Raw genomic sequence first — 23,762 nt, 5'->3', positions numbered from 1 at the left:
AAAATTGTAGTTGTCAAAATTAAAAACTCAATCGTTATGTGGAATAGCAGATTTGGCTAAAGAGAAAGATGGTAAACTGGAAGACAGCTCTGAGGAAATTACTCAAAATGCGATAAAAGAGATTGAGAAACTGAAAATATGAAAAGCCAAGGTTCGTGAAGGACAGGACAAGATCCAGCATAAGTTCAGCTGAAGGGCAGCAAGAGATTAAAGAGAATGTGGGTAGCAGATGCTGCTGGCTGCCTACCCAGCCCACTCTGGTTCTTCTCCTTCCTGGCAGACCTCTCACTTTGTTTTGCTGTAATTCTGCTCCCAGTGACTCAGAGAAGGTGGATCCTATCCCTAGTTCTGGGAGCTGGACCCTGGTTGGTCTCAAGTAATCGTTGTGTCCCTTCTCCTTGCAATCCTGGCAAAGGAGTCAGGAGAAGTCTGGGGTTGGTGCGGGTGGAAACCGGGATATCTGGGGAAAGCTGCTCTGATCTAGGAAGACAGACACTAGGAAGCAAAATCTTTTCCTGAGGGCACTAATGGAAAGAAAGCACAGAGCTGTGGCAGCCATCTTGGGATCCTTAGAGGTGCTCAGCCAGCGAGGTGAGCACAGCAAAGAACGGTCAATCCTTGGGCTGCTGAATTAACAAACCTTCAAGTCACTTCATCCTGGCTTCTCATTATGTGAAACACATTTCTTAAAACGATTTTTAGATCTATTTTCAAGGAGAGTTTCTGTTACTTGAGTCCAAAGCATACAACTTGCATTAGACTGGACCTACACTGTCCCCATCAAGGTTGACACCGTTCTTAAAGGGAGGACTGAACATTTTCTAGAATTAAAGAAACACGTGAGTCCTCAGAATGAAAGGGCATATCGAGTTCTAAGAGTAAATTGGAAAAAGTCTGGGACACCTGAGTGGCTCAGTCAGTGAAGCATCTGCCTTAGGCCCAGGTCATGATCCCAGGGTCCCAGGATGGAGTCCTCCATCAGTCTCCTGGCTTAGCAGGGAGCCTGCTTCTCCCTCTGCCCGCTGCTCCCCTTGCTTGTGTGAGCACTGTCTCTCTCGCTCTCTGACAAATAAAGTCTTAAAAAAAAAAAAAAAGAAAAAGTCTGTATCAAGGCACATTACAATGAAAAATGACAAGATACAGAGAAAACAGTAAAAACAAGATTTCTGATAAAGAAGTAAAAAGTGGATAAACAGCAGACTCTTCTTTTGAAGAAAACAGAAAATAGAGGCCAGAAAACCATGGAATGGTCTCCTCCAAGTGCTGAGGAAAAGAACTCTTGCCCTAACGTTCTTTTACATCGTTCAAGAGAGAGCACAATATATTCTGAGGCCAAACACCTGAATGTTTGCTAACTGTAAACTGACTGAATGATCTTCTTAAAGACACAGTTCATGAAGGAACCCAAAATCCCCAAAATAAGTAGGGTGCAAGAATCAACTGTTAGAAGAGAAACTAGCAAATATACGGATAGATCTAAGTAACCACTGCATAAAAATGAAATTTAAATTTAAAAAGTTAAACGTCAACCATAAATTTTATAAAGAGCTAATTTGGGAGCCTTGAAAACAGGGTGAGATGAAAATATTAAGCAAAATGGAGGCTCTTAAAGGCGTGGTTAGAGTAGAAAGTGTCCCAGTTAGTACGGACTCAGGGCGGGAACTTCGGTCAGGACAGCTGGACAAGTGCCTGTACGTGGTAGGTACACTCAGTAATTATTTGTAGGTGAATGACGAGCTTGTGAAATTCTGTCGTCGTTATATCAGATATGAGAGTTAACAATGTAAAAGAATAAAAAGATAAAAATAGGGTGCAACACTTCCAATCCGAAAGACAGGGAAGGGGGCGCCTGGGTGGCTCAGTCGGTTAAGCATCTGCCTTCAGCCGACCCAGGGGTCCTGGGATCGAGCCCCGCATCGGACTCCTTGCTCGGCGGGAAGCCTGCTTCCCACCCCCCCCCACCCGCTCATGCTCTCTCTCTCTCTCTCAAATAAATAATCTTTAAAAAAAAAACAAACAAAAAACAAAACAAAACAACAAACAAAAGACAGGGGGAAAACTTAAGAAAGCACTACTCGTGCGTGTCACTCTGCGGTGGCCCTACAGCAGGCACGCTCGTGAGCCGGGGGACAGAGACCCCGGGGCTGCCTGCCGAGCCTGAGGTCCTCTGGTCCAACCTTTCCCAGGAGGCAGAGCGGGTGTGGGGGCCAAAAAGCCGCCCGCCAGGGAAATCCAAAATCCCGGCCTCTGCCAGGAGGCCGGCAGCGGGGAGGCACAAGCCCCAGCAAATCTCCCAGGGGTGCACCTTTCAAGAACAAGAGAGAAGGCTCAGATGGCCCGAGGCAGCAAAGGCATCCTGGCAGGCAGCCGGCTTCCCCGGGCCTGACAAGCCAGGGCCCATTGCCTGGGAGCACATTCACGCGTGACTCACATGACCACCTGCGGGCCGGGTCTGCCGCCAGACCCAGGGGCGGTTCAGGACTCCCACACTCGCTGCGTCCTGCCCTGTGCTGCGGCTCTGAGAAGCAACACGAGTGTCCCCTGGCTCAGGTGGGTTTGTTTGTTTTTTAATTAACTTATTTACTTGAGAGAGAGAGTGCATGCAGGGAACTGGGGGGCAGAGGGAGAGGGAGAGAAAGAATCTCAAGCAGACTCCCCACTGAGTGTGGAGCCCAATGCAGGCCTCGATCTCACGACCCTGAGATCATGACCTGAGCCAAAAACAAGAGTCGGACGGTTAACCAACTGAGCCACCCAGGCGCCCCGTCTGAGGTTTTAATAAACGTATCAGAAGTTACTCCTGACAGGTCACTAGGGAAGGCTTCCCGTCGTTCCCTCCCCCTGCCTCTGTTTCGGAGCTGCCTCGGCGCTCCCGGCTATTTGCAGAGACAGTGAACGTCTGCTGGGTTAGACCGCTGGCACCGGCTTCAAGTCGTTCAAATCGTGACATTCAAGTGGGTGATCGGTATCATTTTGGGTGAAAAAAACAAGGCAACGTGGTAGAATATTGAGACAGGTTGTCTATTGCGTTTTCTCAACCCGTCGGCACGGGAATTTCCAAGAAGTAATTCTAGAAGTAATCTTGATCTGCATCCCCACAATGTAAGGGCAGACTACCTCTCTTGCTTCACTGTGCAGATTTGGGGATTCAAGGTGTCACCTCATGTCTACCGAGAACTCTGACTTTCATCGAAGACAGACTAACTACCCTAAGTTGGCAGGCCGACAGATCCGGCCCCGGGGGTGCAGCGGCCCGCTGTCTTTGGCGCTCTGAATCTTCTTGCTCTTCTCGGGTATAAGAGCCTGTGCGTGTTCTCCTTCGCTGAGGCTAACGAGGCTGGGTTTCTGTCGCTTGCAACTTAGAGAACCCCAACTAATACCCACAGGTGCCACGGTCTGCTTACAAATGTCAAGACCCCACTTTTTCGGACGTTAGTCCCGGGCACCTTCCCTTCTCCAAGGTTAGGCCGACTCCTTAGGCACCGCTCTGCCTTCCCGAGCCTCCTTCTAAGAACTTTCTCCTTTTCTTCTTGCCGCAGACCCGTGGACACTAGTACCGTGGGCGCCTCATACAACAGCCCAGAAAAGCTTTTCACCCCCAGCGTGCGGTCTCTGGGATCAGGAGACCCGTGTCCCAGTCCACAAGCCACTACAAAGAAAAGGAGGTCTCACCCGTCCCCCCCATGCCCCTCAGAAGCGAGGCCATCAAAGGGTCCTCCTGAGAGCCTGCAGACAGCAGCCCGGGCTCACATGGGCGCTGGAGGCCGTGTTGGTCAGAAGGAGTTCTCTTGGCAGCTCTCAGACCAGGGGCCGCTGGACATGGTGGGACACACCTGTCCTCTCCTGAAGTCTTCTCTAGAAAACCAGTTTCTTTGGGCATAAGGCTCTCCTCTGACATTCTTAAATATACCTGAGCAGGAATGGTTCACTTTCTCGTCCGCGGTGCCCACCTCTATGAGGACCTTGAGCAGTCTAGAAGCTGGGACCACCAGAGGCCCTCCGCTACAGAAATTAAATGCCAACCAAACGCCAGGCTGGCCCATACAGTACTCAAATAAACCACCCCCCAGGCAAGGAGGTAGCCCTGAACACTCCACACAAGCCTGGTGAGGTCACTGTAGCACTCTTCTGGCAATTCTCTCAGGGGCTTTTCACGTCAGCCCCTGCAAGCGCTTTATACACATCAGTCACCGGCTGGAGGGGCAGGGGTGGAGTTGGGAAGAAGGTTCTAATGACTACCTTGCTTTGCACTAAGGTAACTGAGACAGACAGTAAGCCCCCACTCCCGCCCACTACAAACCAGACCGAATGACTCGTTGGGAGCCAGAGAGAGATCACGGGATCCCTGGGTCTCTGTCCCCAGACTCCTGACATCCTTCCCAGGCACTCATGTGATAGTTGTCCCGAAGACGGCAGATGCAGCAAGCTGGCCTCTGCAACCCCAGAGAGAGGCCCAGCTGGCCAGCCCAGAGTCTGTCCCCTTGCGTGGTGTACTTTGCTCTTGCCCCCACAAGGCCACCACAAACCTAGGAATGTCCTAGTTCCAAGCCTCTCACTTCACATGTAGAGCAGGTCTGAGCTCTGGTCTGTTGGGAAAATGCACCGCAGAAGGAAAAAGAAGCTGCAGTCAGAACCGCAAACTGCCTTAAGTCCCCGACGGAGTTCCTGGTGTGCCAGTGGGAGAGGCCTGGTTTTGGTCCCCTCCGCCTGGACAATATCCACTTGAGTACCTCACTGCCCTTCACAGCATCCTGCCGTTGAGACTAGAAGGCTGGAGGCCGGGGCTCTTCTCAGACTGTGACCCTGTCCACAGGGGTCAGCGGTGAGTCTGCCTGATGTCCTCCCCAAACGAAGCCCTTCTCCTCAGCATAGACATTTCCCAAGGCTTGGTCCCTGACCCATCCCTTTCTCCCTACATCCTTGAGAATCTCATCCATTTCCAGAGTGTTACTTAATTATTTTTAACTAATAATAAACAGTATTTGCAAAACACCGTGCAACATACAACGTGTCCTGACATGCATCATCTCATCAGATCATCTGGGTAACTTCTAGAGGTAGGAATTAACGCTTCTCCCCATTTCAGAGAGGCAGCCTAACATACGGTTAAGAGCATGCATTCTGGAACCAGAGGGCCTGGGTTCAAATCCCAGCTCTACCACTTACTGGCTCTGCGACCTTGACGTGTTCCCTACACTCTCTGGGCAGGAGCTTCCCCTTCTGTAAAATGGGAACAATATTCCTGCTCAGGCACCTGCCTCATAGGGTTGGTGGGAGAAGTCAATGAGTTAATATTTGTACAGTGCTTAGAATAGTGTTTGGAACCACACAAGTGTTGGTTAAATAAGTTAAATGGGGAAACTGAGGCTCAGAAATGGTAAGTGCCTAGTTTGAGAGAACAGTGAGTAGCAGCTCTACCACTTGGTCCAATGGCCATTAAGCTACCGTCTGTCTTCAATCCATCCATTCACCAGGGAAGACTCAACATGGCGTGGCCTCAACTACCTTCCAATTTCTCACCTGCCAACCCTTTCGTGGGCCCTCTGCTTCGGCTGCTGTGCTACGTGCTTCCATTTCTGATTTGCTTTTACTCTTGCCCATCCTCCACTCGGAATCCTCTCCCTGTCTGCGGAATGGCTGAATGAAGATGTATTAAGTCTAAAATATGTTACTGATCTATTGGTCTAACGATTTCATTGAAAGAGTGGAAGAAACAAATGAATGGGAGAGCAGGGAGACTAGAGCCTAAAGAACAAACAAAAAATATACCAAGTCATGACACGGAATCTGGCAATGATTTCTTGGATAGGACACCAAGGGCACGGGCAAAAAAAATGAAAAAAATTGACAAACTGGACTTCATGAAGATTTAAAAAATCTGTACATTCAAAGGTACCATCCACAGAATAAAAAGGCAACCCACGGAATGGGAGAAAATGTTTGCAAATCTCATATCTGATTACGGATTACTATTAAGAATATATTAAGAACTCCTACAATTCAAGACTAACCTAAAAAAAAAACCTGTGTCCAAAAGAGATGTAAATGGCCAGCAGGTACAGGAAAAGATGCTCAACATCACTGAGCATTAGGAAAAGCAAATAGAACTACAAGGAGATATCTCGTACTCATCAGAATGGCTACTATAAGAAAAACAAACAAAAACCAAAACACAGAAAACAACCAGTGTTGGTGAGGATGTGGAGAAATTGGAGCCCTTCTGCACTGCTGGTGGGAATGTACTGATAAAATCGCTGTGGAAAACAGCATGAAGGTGTCTCAAAACATTAAATATTGAATTACCATACAACTGAGCAGTTCCACTTGTGGTTATAAACCCGAAATAATGAAAAGCAAGGTCTCGAAGAGATATTTGTACACCCACGTTCCTAGCAGCAGCATCCACACTAAGTGGATGGGAGTGTGGGAGCAACGCAAGTGTCCACTGAGTGATGAACGGATAATATGCAACATCCGGTATGCCCACAGGATGGAGCAGTGTTCAGCTTTCGAAAGGAAGCTCCGACTCAGGCTCCAACACGGATGAACGGGAGGACACCATGCTGAGTAGAATAAGCCAGTCACAGAATGACAAATACCGGATGATTCCACTCACGCAAGGTGCCCTGAGTAGTCAGAATTCTAGAGATAGAACGGCGGATGCCAGGAGCTGAGGGTGGGAGGCAGGGGGCTTGGTTACTGGGTTTAGTTTCACCAGATGAGGAGAGTTCTGGAGATGGACGGTGGGAATGGTGGCACAATGTGAATGGAGTCGATACCGCTGATTCGTGCACTTAACAGCGAAGATGGCATGTTTCGTGTTAAATACAATGTAAAAAAAAGCTGAAAAGCATATTTATCAGGGTTCCTTCTCTTTAAGTCCTCTCCCCACAGGGTCTGGAGAGTCAGCAAGTGCAGGCAGTAGCTCTCGTCCCCCACTGCTGAAGAAGAGCCCCTCTGGCATCCAGAGTAAGTTCCCCGCCCCGGCAGAGGGAGCTGGGGCTGGCTGGGATGATTCCTCACCAGCTCCTCATCCGTCCGGGACGGTCTCCCAGGCTGTGCACACTAAGTGAAACCAGGTGTCACTCTGCACCCTCCCCGGAGGACTTGGTCAAACAAAACTCAACTCTCTGTTCCCCAAACTTCTCTGCTGCAGTTGTCGCTGTGCATGTCGGAGAATGTGAGGAACACTCCGTACTGAGCCAAGCTGGACTTGGAGCCATGGGCTGTCAGCTGAATTTTTTCAAAGGGCCCCTGGCCTCTCTCCCAGGCTGCCATCCGCAGCCCCAAAGGCTGCCAGCATCCCCCTGGGGTTTCCCAGTCAACACGGACGGGGCCGGGCCATTTCAGCCTCCCGGAAAGTCCACAACCGGCTGCTGTCACGATGAAGACAACTCACCAGGGGAGAGTCCTAAGTCCCAAGGGCAAAGCGCTTTAGGGAAAGGCAGGGCAAGCAGCGTGGTCTGCCCACAGCTGTCTGGGGATGTGTTAGCAACCTGAGGGTTGAGCCAGACTCTCTTACTATAGAGACTACCCTTCCAGCTGCACACCAGGCAGCGAGCTCTCCTTTGCCAGGCCGCCGGACACCCCAGCCTGAACCACAGGACTCCCCTGGGTGGAAGAAGGGCAGGAACGCCAGCGTTTCCAGGGCAGGCTTGGGAAAGCCTCCACCACACGGGCCCGTGGCCATCCGGCCTGGAACTGGGATCCCAGCAGTTCCCAAAGGCAAGGCTGGGTCAGGCCAGGTCAGAACGGCCCCCGGCTGTTCCAAGTTACCTGCCGAGGCTGCCAGACGTGGGTGTGGCGGAAGGGCCTGGTCAGGATCCCCGGCTCAGGCAGAGAGAAGCCAAAGCCACTTCCCAGAGTTCCCAACTCATACACCCAAGCGGCTACTCACCCTCTCCAGTCGGATGTCAGAAGCGTGGCAAGCCTAGCATGTTCGCAACCAGACTTCAGCTCTCTCAGACCTGCCCTTTCCACATTCTTCTTCATCTCACGTTATGGTTCCCCCATCCTCCCAGGTGCTCAGACCCAAAACTCGGGAGTCACTCCTGACTCCTCACTCTCTCACACCTCCTATCTGGTTCATCAGCAAATCTTGACATGTTTCTAGAATGCAACTATGTTTAACTATCTCTGTTACCATCACTCTGGTCCTGGCTACGTCGAAGCTTCTCTGGATTATTAAAATACCTTCCTCACTAGCCTACCTGCATCGGCCACTGCCCCCGTTCTCAACACAGCAACTGGAATGAGCCAGTTCAAACAGAGGTCAAAATGAATGAACAAGTCACTGCTTTACTCATAACCCCCAAAAGGAGTCCCATATCCCTCCGAAGAAGCCCTGCAGTTTCCCACATGATCTGGCTCTCCATGACTGCTCCAACCTCGTAATAAAAACTGCTTTTTACACCCACTCCAACCACACTGGCTTCTTCACAGTTTCACAGATACATCAAGCACACATCCACCTCAGGGCCTTTGCACTTGCTGTCCTATACCTGGAATGCCCTTACCGCAGATATCTTTGGAGGTTGCTCTCCCACTTCCTTTATTTTATTTTTATTTTAAAGATTTTATTTATTTATTTGACAGAGATAGAGACAGCCAGCGAGAGAGGGAACACAAGCAGGGGGAGTGGGAGAGGAAGAAGCAGGCTCATAGCGGAGGAGCCTGATGTGGGGCTCGATCCCATACCGCCAGGATCACGCCCTGAGCCGAAGGCAGACGCTTAACCGCTGTGCCACCCAGGCACCCCCCACTTCCTTTAGGTTTTAACTTAAACTACCTTTCTCGGCAAGGCCTTTCCAGCCCACAGTACCTTTCATACCCCTCTCCAACACTTCCCTTCCTTTTTCTCTTTAGTGCAGATGTGCATGCTTATTTATCTTAGGAATGCCTTTCTCTCCCGCAAGACTGTCTGCTTCATGAGCGCAAGGAATTCTGCTCTGCAGATTTCTTCACCAGCACCTAGAACAGTGACTGACAAATAAGAGGTACCCAATATGTGTGATAAATAATTAAATATATGAATGACCCACGGGACCCTGGTCATCCTGGCACACTAGGTGGTTCCTGCTCTGCAGGGGCAGCAGATGCTATCCATCACCCTGTCGTTATCCCCTCTCCCCTCTCAACAGATCTCTGGCTTGGCGTGGAGCACTAAGTCTGCCTACAAAAACCAGACTCACCGTACAGAGCTTGGGCGGCCGTCAGACCCAGTGCCAGTCGACGGAAGTCCACGACGTGGTGCAAGCTATCTGTTTCCTGATGAAAGGGGATGGACTCAGCTACAGCTTCTGCCCTTCTTCCTTTCCCCTCTCTCCTGCTGGAACTCAAACCCAAGCTTCCAAGTGAGGCAGCCACCTTTTGGCCAGGTAGCTGAAAGTCCCACGCAATCCGAGCAGGAAGACTAAAGCCCAAACCACACGGCGAACTGTGGAGCCGCTGTGCCCAGCCACGCTAGTCAGCCCCTTTCTGGTTAAGTCCTTGTCGTACAGTTTCCTTTCTGTGCTACGCACAGCAACGCTAACTTGATACATAGGGCAAAGGTGCGAAGAGAGGAAGGTGAAGCGTGCTGGGCACGCAGGCTGTGTGCAATCCCACTGCTGGTAAAAACTGGTGCTAGGGGTCTTCGTTCATCTATCCATCCTCCTCTCCCATCTACCCAGTCCCCTTCCCCTCGGCCCCACACTGAGCCTAACTCGCTCACCCTCTCCCACGATACCTACAGAATCAAAGACTACTCATGAGGAAGAGAGGGCCTCCAGTACTTGTCTTCCAAACTGTACTAAAACCCGAGCTCATCCTTGGGAATGCCTCATTCTGGATAGCTGAGTTTTATGAATTGGTGGGGTTTTTCCACCTTAAAATATCAAAACTCTTTATTTTAAGGCTTAAACAAAATTATGAAAATCTATCACACATTTCTCTATATTTTATACAAACACAATGATTTTCACAATGATTCAAGGTCATTAAGTACCAAGATAAATGGAATTCTGACTTGGGGAAGGCCTTAGAGCTGAATTCTAACGCACCTGCTTTCTTCTGGGAGCTCAGGGAAGACCGCTGTGCTCACCCACTGTCACTGCGCAAGCAGATTTCCACCACGAGCCGGCACCGCAGGGCCGCAGACAGGGATTCCCTCCAGTAGAATAAGGGTGAAAGTATATCCTTTCACGCCAAATGTGCCTTTATTTCCTCCTTACACTTTCTCTGCCATCTTTTTCAACTTTCAGCTTCCCCTTTCCCCTATACAAAGTACTCTTATATATAGTTTGCCTCGTGGAGCTTATTAAAGGTCTGTGTAAAGCAAGGGAGCGCGTCCGCGCAAAGGTCTCCAAGGATGGCCTCGGTCATATAAAGGTCATTTCCTCCTGTGCCTTTGGGAAGGGTTGACTTTCTACCTCTCAACGCTCCGCCATGTAAGTGACATAGGAACTGTGGCATACTCTGGAGAAACAGGGACCCCTGAAACAGCTCTGAGCTCTAATTTTAGTATTTTCTAAGTAGTAAGAGGGAAAGTGTTGAGTCTAAAAGCAAAATCGCAGAGCCCCACTGGATTTCATACCACCAGAAGACGGGATACATAGGTGCATATACTGATGGTCTAACATTACGATTTTCCACAAGGCCAAGCCTAAAAAATGTGAACTTCTCGAAGAGACCACGAGCACATCTGCAGACGATATCTGCACAGCCTGCGTAACAAGGCAGAGTGTTACTGGTCCTTGGCTGCCTTGATTCCCTTTTTTCTATTTTCTCTATAGGCTCTCCTCTCACACATCCCCGAAGTCACGCATTCCCACACTGCGGGTGGCAGTTACCTGTCTGTAGACCAAAGAAATGATGCCTTGCACATATGTGAATTACTATTCTTCAAGTGTCTGTAGATGCTGTTGTGGTCATTAAAATAAAAATTCATTTTTCACATGGTTCTTGATTCAAAGCCGCTTTTTGTCATTAAGCGCTTTCTCCAGCTGAAGTGATATTAAAAGGGGAGTGGATCCACACAGCCTGGGAAAGCTTCGAGATCATGACTGTAAGCTATCCCAGGCCCCTGACCTTCTCATTGCCCCTTCTGTGAATAACATCTAGCTCAAGGTCCACCTGAACAGCAAAATTCTGAAGAAAACTTTCTGGAACATTCCACCCTCACAGTGACCCTTACTACCTCTTACTATCTAAAGTTTTCCCTTTACATTTTAGTTATTCTGTCAGACATGCTTGTCTCAGCACCAGTTTTTATTTGAGGTGAGGATACTTACTCCTCCGGGAAACTTACTAATCCTTCCTTAGTTTCCCCTCTGAATTCCCAACACCACTTTGCATGTGGGAGAAAATATTTTATGTGCCCCCTACTCTCTAATATCTATGTCAATCTGATATTCAATATAAAAAACGGTTTTGGGAATCTTGACCAAACCTAGGTTTGAATGTCATATGACCTGTGCGTGTCTCCTAACCTCTCTGAGCTTCAAATTCTCCACGAGGAAAGAGAGAGTGAAATTAACCTACTTTATGTGATTGTCAAGAGGAATATATGACCTAGCCGTAGCAGCTAAACAATAAAAAGAAATAAAAGGCAGGCAGGTTGCAAAGGAAAAAGTAAAACTGGGGGCGCCTGGTGTCTCAGTCTGCCTTCAGCTCAGGTCAAGATCCCAGGTCCTAGGATCGAGCCCCACATCGGGATCCCTGTCCAGTGGGGAGCCTGCTTCTCCCTCTGCCTGCTGCTCCCCTTGCTTGTGTGCATGCACTCTCTCTCTCTGTCAAAAAAAAAAAAAAAAAAAAAAAAAGAACTAATGAATGAATTCAGTGAAGTCCCAGGATACAAAATTAATATACAGAAGTCAGTTGCATTTCTATACACAAATAATGAGCTATCAAAAAGAGAAATTAAGGGGTGCCAGGATGGCTCAGTTGGTTAGATGTCCAACTCTTGATTTCGGCTCAGGTTGTGGTATCAGGGTCATGAGACTGAGCCCCACACTGAGCTCCACACTGGATGTGTAGCCTGCTTGGGACTCTCTCTCGCCCTCTTCCTCTGCCCCTCCTCCCTACCTCACTTGCACAATCTCTCTCTCTAAAAAAAAAAGAGAACTAAGAAAACAATCCCATTTCTAATTGCATCAAAAAAAATAAGATACCTAGGAATAAATTTAATCAAGGAGGTGAAAGACCTGTACTCTGAAAACTATAAAACACTGATGAAAGAAACATCTTCAGATGACACAAATAAACATAGAGATGTACCATGTTCGTGGACTGGAAGAACTGTTAAAATGTCCATACCACCTCAAGCAATGCACGGATTCCCCATCAAAATACTACCGAAAAATTTTTTTTCATTTTTCACAGAACTAGAACAAAGAGTCCTCAAATTTGTATGGGACTATAAAAGATCCCAAATAGCCAAAGGAATCTTGAGAAGGAAGAAAACTGAAGGCATCAGCCTCCCTGATTTCAAACTATACCACAAAGTACAGTAGTCAAAACAGTATGGTACTGGTATGAAAACAGACCACACAGATGAGTGGAACAGAATAGAGAGCTCAGGGGCACCTGGATGGCTCAGTCAGTCAAATGTCCAACTCTCTGTTTCAGCTCAGGTCATGACCTCAGGGCTGTGAGATCGAGCCTTGCGTCGGGCTCCATGCTGGGCAGAGAGCCTGCTTCCCCCTCTCCCCTCTGCTTGTGCTCTCTCTCTCTCCTCTTTCTCAAATAAATAAATAAAATCTTAAAAAAAAAAAAGACAAAATAACAAGTGTTGGAGAGGATGTGGAGCAAGATAAACCCTTGAGCACTGTTGTTGGGAATGCAAGCTGGGGCAGCCATCATGGGAAACGGTACGGAGGTTCCTCAAAAAAATAAAAATAGTACAACTACTACTGCTACTACACGACCCAGCAATTCCGCTTTGGGGAACGTGTATGAAGAAAATGAAAACATCAATTCAAAGAAAACTACGCACCCCTACGTTCCCTGCAGCATTATTTACAAGAGCCAAGATACGGAAACAACCCAAGGGCCCATCCATAGGTGAATGGAAAGAAGATGTGGTATACACACACAATGGAATTTTCCTCAGCCACACAGAGCAATGAAATCTTGCCATCTGGGACAACACGGATGGACCTAGAGGGTCTCATGTTACATGAAGTAAGTCGGAGAAAGACAACACAAAACTTCACTTCTACAAGGAATCTAAAAAACAAAACAGAACCAGGCTCACAGACATGGAAACGAACTGTTGGCCATCAGGCCGGGTGGGGGCGGGAACTGGTGAAGGGGACAAAGAGGCACAAACTTCTGGTTATGGAGGGATGTCATGTCCCGCACGGGGACTACAGTCCATGACACTGTGCTAACTCTGTGTGCTGCTGACAGTAACTAGAGTAATTTCATAACAGAAAAAAGGGAATTTTCAAGGAAGCGTGCAAAAGCAGGGAGTCGAGTGGCTGTCAGAGGATAAACTCAAAAAAGTGTTTCAGATATTCAAGACATGAAGAGAACACTCCATTCTTCTTCTCCCCTTCCAATTTTGATGAAAGCCAAAGAGGTTTCATTCGACGACTTCAGTGTTTGACACAGAAGAGAAAGAACACACAGCAAGGGACCACAGACGGACACGTCGGGGACTCCAGGACGGGCCCGGGGACTCAGGACTAGAACCTCACTGCTCAGTCACGGCAGGAAAGGGCTCGGCCCAGAAGTGAGTCGCTTCAGTGACCAGCAAGGTGGGCACCCCCACCTAGTCGGGGTGGCGGGCCCTCAGCTGACCGGCAGACAAGAAAACACACCCCTAACTCGCAATGAGGCTGACGATCCATTCACAGCACCCCTACCCTGAAGGAGCAGATCTCACCTTTTTAAGGTGCACAGTATCAGACGGCTGGGGAAGGTCTGAAAATGTCCTTGTCAAACCCAATCCCTACCCCAATTTTCTATGTCAGTGGCTCTCAAAGGAAAGGGGCTTCAGCCTCCCCCGTCCCCCCGGCCCAGCCTCCCACCGCAGGGAGGATTCTCTGGAGATGCCTGGGGACATTTTCAGTGGTCACATCTCAGGGGACAGTACTGGCACATAAGGCCAAGGACACTGCTGAACACCCGTGATGCCCACGACAGTCCCACGCAACAAATCATCCAGCCCACATGTCAGTCGTGCGGACTCTGGGAAATTCTGTCCTGCGGGAGCGCTGTAGTTCGTTCTACTTTTTACTGTATGTACCAAACAAGCAGACTGAGACAACACCCTCCATAACACACACACACACACACACACGCGCGCGCGCGCGCGCGCGCGCGCTCCAAGAAGACAAGAAGAGACGGAAACTATGCTGGGAATAAGACTAAGGTTACTTCTATCACAAGACAAACAATGTTATTACGTTGATTGGTTTTTACCCTGAATTATCTGGTTTATTCATTACCCTCCTAGACCCCAGCGAACGAATTAAACTCATATTGCTAAAACTGAGAATATTATTTTTCAATGTTTTAAAGTAATATCACTTCTGAATCTTTTTTTTTCTGATGACCGTATCTGAGACGGATGCTGTCATAGAAAGCCCTGAGGAATAATGGAAGTCCCCTCCTACACTTACCACACTGCCACTGGTTCCTGGATACTCCGAGCTTCCCCCTTCCCATCCCTCACCCAAGCCCCTAAAAAGGCTTCCTGAATACCTACTCTGTGCCAAGCCACTGGGACACAGCACTGAACGAGGTACCAAAATCTCTCCTCTCTTGGAGCTCACAGTCATGGGGGATAGGACACACACAGTAAATAAATAGACAGTGATTTTACAAAATAATTCCAGATAGTGGTAGATGCCATGAAGAAAGATAAACCAAGGTAAAAGGAGGAGTGGGTAGGTGGATGGAGTGGGTAGTCAGAAAGTCTTTCCCAGGTAACATCTGATCAGAGCAGAAAAGAATGCGTAGGAATTTCAGGCCAAGGGAAGAGCCTGTGCAAAGGTCCTGAGGCAGAATGGTGAGAACGCTGGGGAGAAGTGGAAGAAAGGGGAACCAGAGACCACCTAGAGTGAGGGGAGATGACTTTACGAGGGCACCAGGACCACGGGGAGGAGTGTGGCTAAGAACTCATGTGTGACAGAGGCCCCTGGAGCCATGCGGCTGACATGTTTTAAAAGGGTCATTCTGCTACTGGGTCGAGAAGGGACGTAGGGGGAGCGCAGAGGCAGGGACACGAGTTAGGAGGTGGCTGCTGTAGCCCAAGTGACAGGTGAAGGCTTGGACCAGGCTTGGGGTCACGAGGTAGGCTGAAGCGGTCCGATTCATCACTCTCCCACATTTCAGAGCTCGTGAGGCCACAGGAGCAGCTCAGCGTAGCCGAGTTATCTCACAGACCATGAAACCGAAGCCCAAAGATCTGAGAGGCTCGGCCACACACGGAACTATTGGTAGAGCCCAATGTCCTGCCTGCCCTCCCTACACCTCCGCCCTGCCTGGCCATCCCCAGGACTGGCGGGGTAGGAAGGTGAGCCTCTAGAAGGCGGTCCCACCGAGTGTAAAATAAGTGAGTGTCTGCTTCGAGCGAGGACCTCCACACCAAATCCAATGCGCCCTTCCTTGAGCTCCCCGCAGCACCCGAAGCCCTTGACTAATTCATTCTCTTCTGAGCCCCCCTCTCCCCTTGGCTTCCCCACTGCTGCTCTCCCCTGCCTCTCCCTCCTTCCAGTCCTTGCCAGTCGGCTTACCTGGGCTCTCCGGCCCTGTCAGTGCTGCGGCTTCCCACGGGGCCTTCTGCCCAACGCTTCTTCCTCTCCCATCTGCAGGGGAAAGCAAAGCGTTTCCCTCCTCCACCTCCCCGTGCTCTGGGAGTTGTCCCCCCGCTTCCTCTGGAGAGTCACCCTTTCCAGACCTGGAGTCCAGGTGCCTTCCTGGATGGGACACAGGATTCATGCCTCGCCAGCCAGCACATTCCAACTCCCTCTGATTCAGTTCACGAGACGTGAAGTCCTGCTGCTGGTGTAGCTGGGGGAAGACAGCTCCCCTCTCCCCCTGCATTTGAACCTGCAGCATCCCCTAGCCATCTCGAGGGGAGAGCCTGAGACAAGGGCAGCTAAGAAAACGAGTCCTGATAAAATCATTTGAACCCGGAACCCCCGCCTGAAGCCCGACACACTCCTGAGCTTTTTAGTGGTATGAGCCAATCAACAGCTTTCCTTTCAGCTTCAGCCCATGTGAACTGGATTCTCTATCCCTTGTAAAAGGAAGGGTCCCATTTGATACCTAGCGCCTCTCTCTGTGCGCTCTCTCTGTACCCACTTAAACCGTGATGACTCCGAAATCTCCATCCACATCCTGAACAACTCTTCGGAGCTCCAGATTCACATCCGCCCACCCGGGAGATGTCGTCTCCCATCTGTCCCAGCCAGGCACCTCGGCTAGAACGTGTGCAAAATGAAAGTCATCGTCAGTGCTTCTACCATCGCAATATGCTAGTCTTCGTGTTTTCCACTACCCTAGGAAAAACATCACCGCCCACCCAAATCACTCAAGACAGAAACCCGGGACCTCAGAGAGCACTCCTGCCAGGTAATCCTGATGGGGCTAAACCCCGACTGCCATTTTCTGAGTGTGTGTCCTTGGGGAGACGAGTGAACATATCTGAGCCTTGGGTTTTCACAGGGACTTGCCTGTTTCAATGAGATGCTGTATGTAAAGCAACCACGGTCACTGCCGTTACCCCGGCTCGCAGCCTCCCCATCTTTCTCCTCGAGGACTAGCAGGTATTTCTATCTCATCTTCTCTGGTCTCCCCCACCCCTCCCCAGCAGTGCTGGACCGATCGACTCCTAACCAGCCTGGTCATGCCCTTCCAGGCCCAGCCACCTGCACGACGTGCTCAATGGGAGCCCCCTCCGCTGGGGCCCTCCAAATACCCAGGGCTCTTCTCCGGGTCCGTGACTTGGCACAGCAACGCGTCCACTGAGAACGCCCGTTCTCCCTCTTCTCCCACCCAGGGGAGAGCTCATCCTTAAGACTTGAAAAAAAGTCCCTCTAAAAACGAAAGAAAACAGAGATCCCACATTGACGAATGAGGCTCACAGACAAATTCAAACCCTGACCTCCCCATTGTCAGAGAGCAGAGAACCTGCAAAAAGGCAGAAGAAAAGAAACAGTAATGTAAAATATTTTTTTTAAGATTTTATTTATTTATTTGGGGCACCTGGGTGGCTCAGCTGGTGAAGCGTCTGCCTTCGGCTCAGGTCATGATCCCGGGGTCCTAGGTTCAAGTCCAGCATCAGACTCCCTGCTTGGCAGGGAGTCTGCTTCTCCCTCTGACCCTCTCTCATCTCATGCTCTCTCTCATTCTCTCTCTCTCTCTCAAATAAATACATAAAATCTTTTTTTTTTTAAAAAGATTTTATGTGTTTATTGGGGGGGAGCACAAGAAGGTAGAGTAGCAGACAGAGGGAGAAGCAGACTCCTTGCTGGGCAAGAGCCTGATGCTGGACTCGATTCCAGGACCCCAGGATCATGACCTGAGCCAAAGGCAGATACTGAACTGACTGAGCCACCCAGGCGTCCCAATAATGTAAAATATTTTTAAATGAAGAAAAGCAAAGAATGGAGAGGAAAGAGAAACTATAAGAACAGTTAATGTTGAGACAGGAGACGGCTTCCTAAGCAAGATAGAAAACTTGAGGCCCACAGAAAAGGGATAGATTCAGCCACGGAAAAAGTCATCACTTCTGTACAACACAGTAAGCAAAGCTGGGGGAGAAAACATAAAAGGCAAGATATCTGATTTATTAACAAGGAAAGAATTAAAGTCCAGAACTTAGAAAGAGCCTCAAGAATTGATGAAATCACAAACAATTCGACAGAAAAATTGGAAAAGGATTTCATGGGGCAATTTGAAGGAGTGTAAATTGGTTAACCTTTTCTTTTCTTTTCTTTTAAGCGTACACTTGGGAGAACCTAAAATGCACAGAACTTTGATAGGGAATGGTCTCTAAGATGTAGGTTAATTTTTTAAAACTCCATAAGCAGAGTAGGGTAGCGGAATGGTATGCTACCATATTTATTTTTTAGAGGGAAAAAACAGAAGACACATTTTATTTGCCTACAGATGCACAGACGATCTCTAGATGAATACACAAAAACTGGAAAAATTAGTTGCATCCAAAAAGGGAAACAGAGGGCTGAGGTAGGAGGGAGGTGTTGCCTTTGGGGATATACTACCTATCCCCCCAAAACAGCATCCCAAATACATCCTATCCCCAAAGAGGTAAACCTAAATAAGTAAATAAATTCAATCTTTTTTTCAGTGCAGTCTCCAGATCCCAATAAACAAAGAGAATTCTGCTTAAATAAACGTTTAAAATAACATACCCTTTGGCTCACCAACTTCACTGGTAGGAATAAGTTTTATCCAGAAATACTCTCATGTACACCGAGTTGTGTGCTCACTGTAGCATTTTATTTGTAAGACAGAAAGCTGGAATCAAATCCCATAAATAAGGGATTGTTTAAATGAATTATGGTGAATCTATACCGTGAAATACTATGCAGCCATTAAAAAGAATGAAGTAGATCTATGTTCTTTTTTTCTTTTAAAGATTTCACTTATTTCTCTGAGGGGTTGGGGAACAAGTGGGGAGGAAGGGCAGAGGGAGAGGGAGAAGCAGACTGCCAGCTGAGCAGGGAGCCCGACTCGGCACTCGATTCCAGGACCCTGAGACCATGACCTGAGCCGAAGGCAGATGCTCAACTGACTGAGCCACCCAGGCACCTCTCTACGTTCTTTTTTTAAAGCAATCTCTACACCGAACATGGGGCTTAAACTCATGGCCCTGAGATCAAGAGTCACGTGCTCCCCCAACTGGGCCAGCCAGGCGCCCCTATGTTTTTGATACTGGAAGACATCCAAGTCCCATTGTTAAGTCAAAAAAGTAAGTCACAAAGCACACAATAATATATGATCCCCATTTATGTATTTTTAAAAGCATATTCAATATATTAAGGCTGGTCCTACAGTTAGAAATGCAGATAATATTTTATCATGTTTTATAATATAGTATCAATAAACTATATATTACATCTTTACCTGTACTTCCTGACTCGGTTGGCATATACTCAGGCACTGAAGAAGACCTAGAAAATACTACACCTACAGTGGTTCCCTCTCAGGTGAGGAGAGGGAATGAAGAAGTGGAGGGAATTTTCTTTTCCTATACATTTTTCTATTCTAAAAAAACTTTTATAATAATTCATGTTTTTTTTTTTAAAGTTACTACATTCTAGGCATGCTTTCCATTACTCATCCCAGTCACAGGTTTGCAAGTGGCAGGGGTGGGTGCCGGCCACCCGACTTCAGATGGTGCTCTCGCTACAGTGCTCTCTCTCCTGCTCCTTGAGTCAAAACCAAACCCAAACCCAAATCTGATGTGCCTCCTCCTGTTTTACCACAGCTCACATAGAAAACGCCTTTCTTTATGCTCCCAGCTTCCCTGAACAGATCTGCCCTGAATGAATGGCCGTAACCGGCCAAGGGACCAGATACCACCCGGCTGGAAGCATGCTCCCAGTGGAAGACTAGAATCAGATGAGATTAGCACCAGCTGAATGAATGAAGGCCTGTGTCATAAAGTCAACCCTTCCTCCAAACTCCAGGCAGCACCGATAGCTATCTCCGGTTTTGTTGATGTTTTTTGTTCTCAAAGAAAAACAGCTAGAAGACACCACTCCTCCCCTCCAGTCATGCTTTATTGCATCTCCGAATGACAAGTGCTTCCTAGGGTCTAACCCAGAGGTTGCAAGCTGGCATTCTGCAATCAACAACCAGCCTGCACACACAATTTGATCGCCCTGCACCTTTTGAAAACTGTTTTGAATTAGTTGCTGACTTTAAAAACAAGAGATTTTTTTTCCCATAAAAACTTAGAGCTCCCCCCCAAATGCAGGCCAAGCCACAATGTGCTGGAGCTGGGTTGCACCTGCACCTGTCTTTTTATAGGGAGGCATGCTCCCAGCCCCCCCAAAGCAGTCCTCCCCTACCAGCAACCCCCCACTAAGAACCCCTCCCCCCCCACCAGCCCTCCTCCTGCAGGCAAGGCTTCCTGACTGGCCCAGGCAGCAGCAGAGTTTACACCACAGAACTGTACCTCCTTTGGTAGACATTTAGGTCAGTCCCAGTTCAGCCCATTCTGCCTTCCACAGAACACAAACAAAGAGCTCAGCCCCTCTGACCACACGGTCGTCCTTCGTCTGATTCTCCCACCGCGCAGGGCTGCAACACAAAGAGAATGGTATGATTACCTGAGGCCTTGGATTTCGTTTCTAAAATGCCACGCAGGCCTCTTTTGGAGGGGTCCCTAATCTCCCTGCCACAGGGGAAGAGCTTTGGGGCAGGGAGAAGTCCTGAGTTCAAGGACCTGCCTATGTGAAAAGCATTGCCAAGTCCAAAGACCTGAGTTCAATCCCAGGTCCTGGGCCGAGTACTTGCCTCTCTTGAGTCTGTCTTCCCACCTCTAACAGGCTAATTGCACTTCACAGGCTAAGTGAATGAAATTTTTAAAAGTGTATATGAAAAGTGCTTATGAACATCTTACAGATACAAAACAAGACAGGTGTGGACTAGAACAAGAAACAAGGGGCGCTCTGGAAGAAGTGACAGACATGGGTGACACAGATCCTAGTTAAAGAAAGCTGAACGAGGAGCCTGTGTCTATGTGATCTGAGGTCCTCCCGCCTCCTCTTTCTGCCTGGAGGGCCTGGGAAATGCCTCTCCTCACCTGTCTCCGAGGCTGCAATATGATGGATCCTAAGGGAAAGCCACTTATTTCCCCACGCAGGACCTCTTTCCAGCTCATTCCCAGGGCCAGGGCGCAGGGAGAGAGGAGACTGGCCAGCGGGGGAGGAGGCCCGGTGATGCCCGTCCTCCCCAGACTCTAGCACGCTGAGATGAGCTTGCCCGAAGTTACCATTATCCCCATTGGACACATCAAGGCACTAAGGTCCTTTCCCTCCAAAACCACGCCACCTCCCTGCTTCACAGTGAGGAGGATCGAATGACCCGCTCTCGAAAGCACTTCGTAAGCACGGATGAAAGGTACTACAGCGAACAAAAACAGCCGCAGAGATATGCTATCAAGCGGTGCCCAAGCACGGCCGTGCAGTTACTGGAAAGCAGACCTCTCGGAAGCGCACCAGAGCATCCCAGTTACCCAGCCGACATTCTCACCTCGCATGCTTTCGTCAAAAGGTGCCACGGGTTAATTAAGCTCTGGCCCCGAAGGCTGGCCCAGTCCCCCCAAAGCTAACCGAATCTCCTTCTGGCAGATGCGAGGGGCGGAGGCGCCCACCCCGCCGCGCCGGGGGTCGGCCCGGCGACTTCTGGGCGCGCCTCCCGCCCAGCCTCGGGAGCGCCCTGAGCCCGACTGGGAGAAGGAGGCTCACCTGGTCCTCACGGATTCCAGCCAAGGGGCGAGGCCGTTTGGCACCCCCACCCCCACGTCTGTCCCCCAACGCGGCGTGAGCCCCTTGCCTTGAGGGAGCACGGCCCCTACCAGCCGGGTCCCGGGCATGCACCGATGTCCTCCCTGCCCGGGGGGTCCTAGAAAGGGGCTGCGGGCGGTGCTGCAGAAATGGGGCGCACCAGGGGAAGGGCCTGTCCGAAGCTCCCGGCCGCAGGGGAGGGACGCGCCCCCCAGATCTTCCCACAAAGAGCTCGGGCTTCGCCACCGGCAGGCGGAGCGCGCGCGGCCCGGAGCACAGCCCCTACCGCCGTGGGGCGCGGAGAAAGCAGAGCGCCGTGGGGGCGGGGAGGCGTGGGGGAAGGGGCGCCGCGACCCTCCCCGCCGGCGCCCCGCGCGCGGCCGCCCTGCCCGGAACTCAGCCCCGCTCGGGCCCGGCCCGCGCGCCGCCGCCACTGCCGCCCCGCGTCCCCCGGCCGGCTCACCGCCGCCGCCGCCGCCGCCGCCGCCGCCGCCCCGCGTCCCCCGCCCGGCTCACCACCGCCGCCGCCGCCGCCGCCGCCGCTCAGGGCCCGGCCCGGCCGCCTTCTGCCTCGCCCGCCGCCGCCGCCGCTTCCTTCCTCCCGGCCGCGCTCGCCGACTGGAGGTTTCGGGTTTCAGGCAGCCGAGCCCCGCTTCGCCCCTCCCGCCGGCCCGCCGCCCTGCCACCAGCACGCGGACCCGGGCGGGCGCAGGCCAAGTAACTTTGCGGCGCCCGCGCCCCTCCTCCGCCGCGCCGCCCCCCCCCCCCCCGCCTCCCGCGGCCCCCGGCGCCCCGCGCCGCCGCCCCTCCCCAGCCCTGCGCCCCCCCGGCTCCGCAGCCGCCCGCCCCCCGCATTCCACTCTGCCCGTCTCTTCCCACGAGCAGCCTCGCCCGCTGCTCTTTGTCTCGTCCTTACCCTCGCGGCTCGCCCCGCTTCGCGCCTGTGGCCCCTGCTCGGGCCCTCCCTGACCCCGTCGCTCCGTCCCAGTTCCAGCCGTTGGGACGTCCCCTTTTTCATTTTTCTCCTTCGCACTCGTACTTTCGGATTCTCCCCGTGGGCTCCGCACGGCCCAGTCCTCCTCCTCCTCCCATCTCGCGCCGTACTCCTGGCCTTGCCTTTCCTGCTCACCTTTCATTCATCCTACCGACGTCTAGGAACATCTGCCTGGTGCCAGGCACCGTCCTGCGCCCTGGAAATATCGCAGGGAATCCACCGCGCAGCCAGCCTTTGAGGAACCCACAGCCCTCGAGTGGGAGGGTGAATGTAAACAGATCTTTGCAATGCTCCGCTACTCTCCCTCTGAACCAAAAGGCCGAGGAGCAATAATTACAACACACAGACCAGGGCGCTGCCAGCTCGGAGGGACAGAACAGTTCCTTTTCATGTTTTTCCCCCTTCCTCACTGCCCACGTTCTGAGCCGGCCTTAGCCTCCTGCGTTTTCTACGCAGCAGTCTAAATAAGGGGAAGAAAAGTTGAAGCCAAAGGTGAGCTCCAGAAAAGAGGGAGGGAGGGAGGGAGGAAGAGAACAAGAGATCAGGGAAGAATTTACAAAGCCCGGTTCACCGAACTCCAGCAGAAACTGGTGCTACACCCAGGGCAGGATTCGAATTCCTCTGAAATCCATCTGCTTTGATGACTATGTTAATTATTCTTTTATCTACAGATTGGCACTGTGGGAGCTGCTCCCTCATCATTAGGCCACTGAAGCACCATTTAGAGCAGTAATTCACTATCTAGCACTTACCAAACACCCAGCTTGTCTTCAGGGACAAATGGGATAATGGGGAGGAAAAAAAGTTAATGGATGCCTTAATATTCCTATGGGATAGTTGCTTTATTTGGTCCAAAACCGGAAGCCGAAACTCCTCTCAGAGGCTAGGTCACCAGAAAGCCAGATGCAGAAGGAGCTGAAAGCTGTTTGTTCTCAAGATTATTTTGGACTTTTATTCTGAAATCCCTGCTTTGTTGTTTTTTGGGTTTTTGGGTTTTTGGGTTTTGATTGTGTGTGTGCGTGTGTGTGTGTGTGTGTGTGTGTGTGTGTGTGTTTTAATTTGCATTGACTCTGGCCCTGGCTGATCTTTGTGACCCTGGGGGAGTTATTAAACCTTTCTGAATTTCAGCTTATTCATATATGAAATAGGCATACTCATACCCGCCTATCTGTTGAGCTGAAAAAGATGAAATGAGATCATGTAAGTAAATTACCTGGTGCCGTAAAGCCTGAGAGCTGAGAGCTAAGCCCTTTTGAAAGTTGGCATTTAAGAAAGGTCTGAGAAGATATGCCATAAAC

The 23,762-nt window shown here is 50.3% G+C and overlaps 1 protein-coding gene across 6 annotated transcripts in view; it reads right to left on the bottom strand.

The window, feature by feature from the left end:
* Positions 1-22,882, bottom strand: part of GPR161 (G protein-coupled receptor 161) — a 46,660-nt gene extending 23,778 nt beyond the window's left edge. For 3 of the 6 annotated variants that reach the window (XM_087859065.1, XM_045797451.2, XM_045797455.2), the window contains exons 1-2: positions 22,600-22,882; positions 20,138-20,262 (exon numbers count right to left, since the gene is read on the bottom strand). Coding sequence is in view for 3 of the 6 variants with exons in the window: in XM_087859063.1 (XP_087715189.1) it covers positions 20,138-20,153 (16 nt within the window). In the remaining 3 variants the exon portion in view is untranslated. Of the gene's footprint in view, positions 1-20,137; positions 20,263-21,986; positions 22,125-22,386; positions 22,573-22,599 lie in introns of those variants that run through there. The other 3 variants (XM_087859063.1, XM_045797450.2, XM_087859062.1) reach the window with 3 other exon arrangements.
* Positions 22,883-23,762: the final 880 nt, after the last annotated feature.

This window comes from Ursus americanus, chromosome 2 (assembly GCF_024610735.1).
Source record: "Ursus americanus isolate L20-20 chromosome 2, mUrsAme1.1.p, whole genome shotgun sequence".
In the NCBI taxonomy this organism is placed as follows: Eukaryota; Metazoa; Chordata; class Mammalia; order Carnivora; family Ursidae; genus Ursus; species Ursus americanus.
Note: the sequence above shows the minus strand (reverse complement) of the source record. Positions and strands in the feature narration are given on the sequence as shown.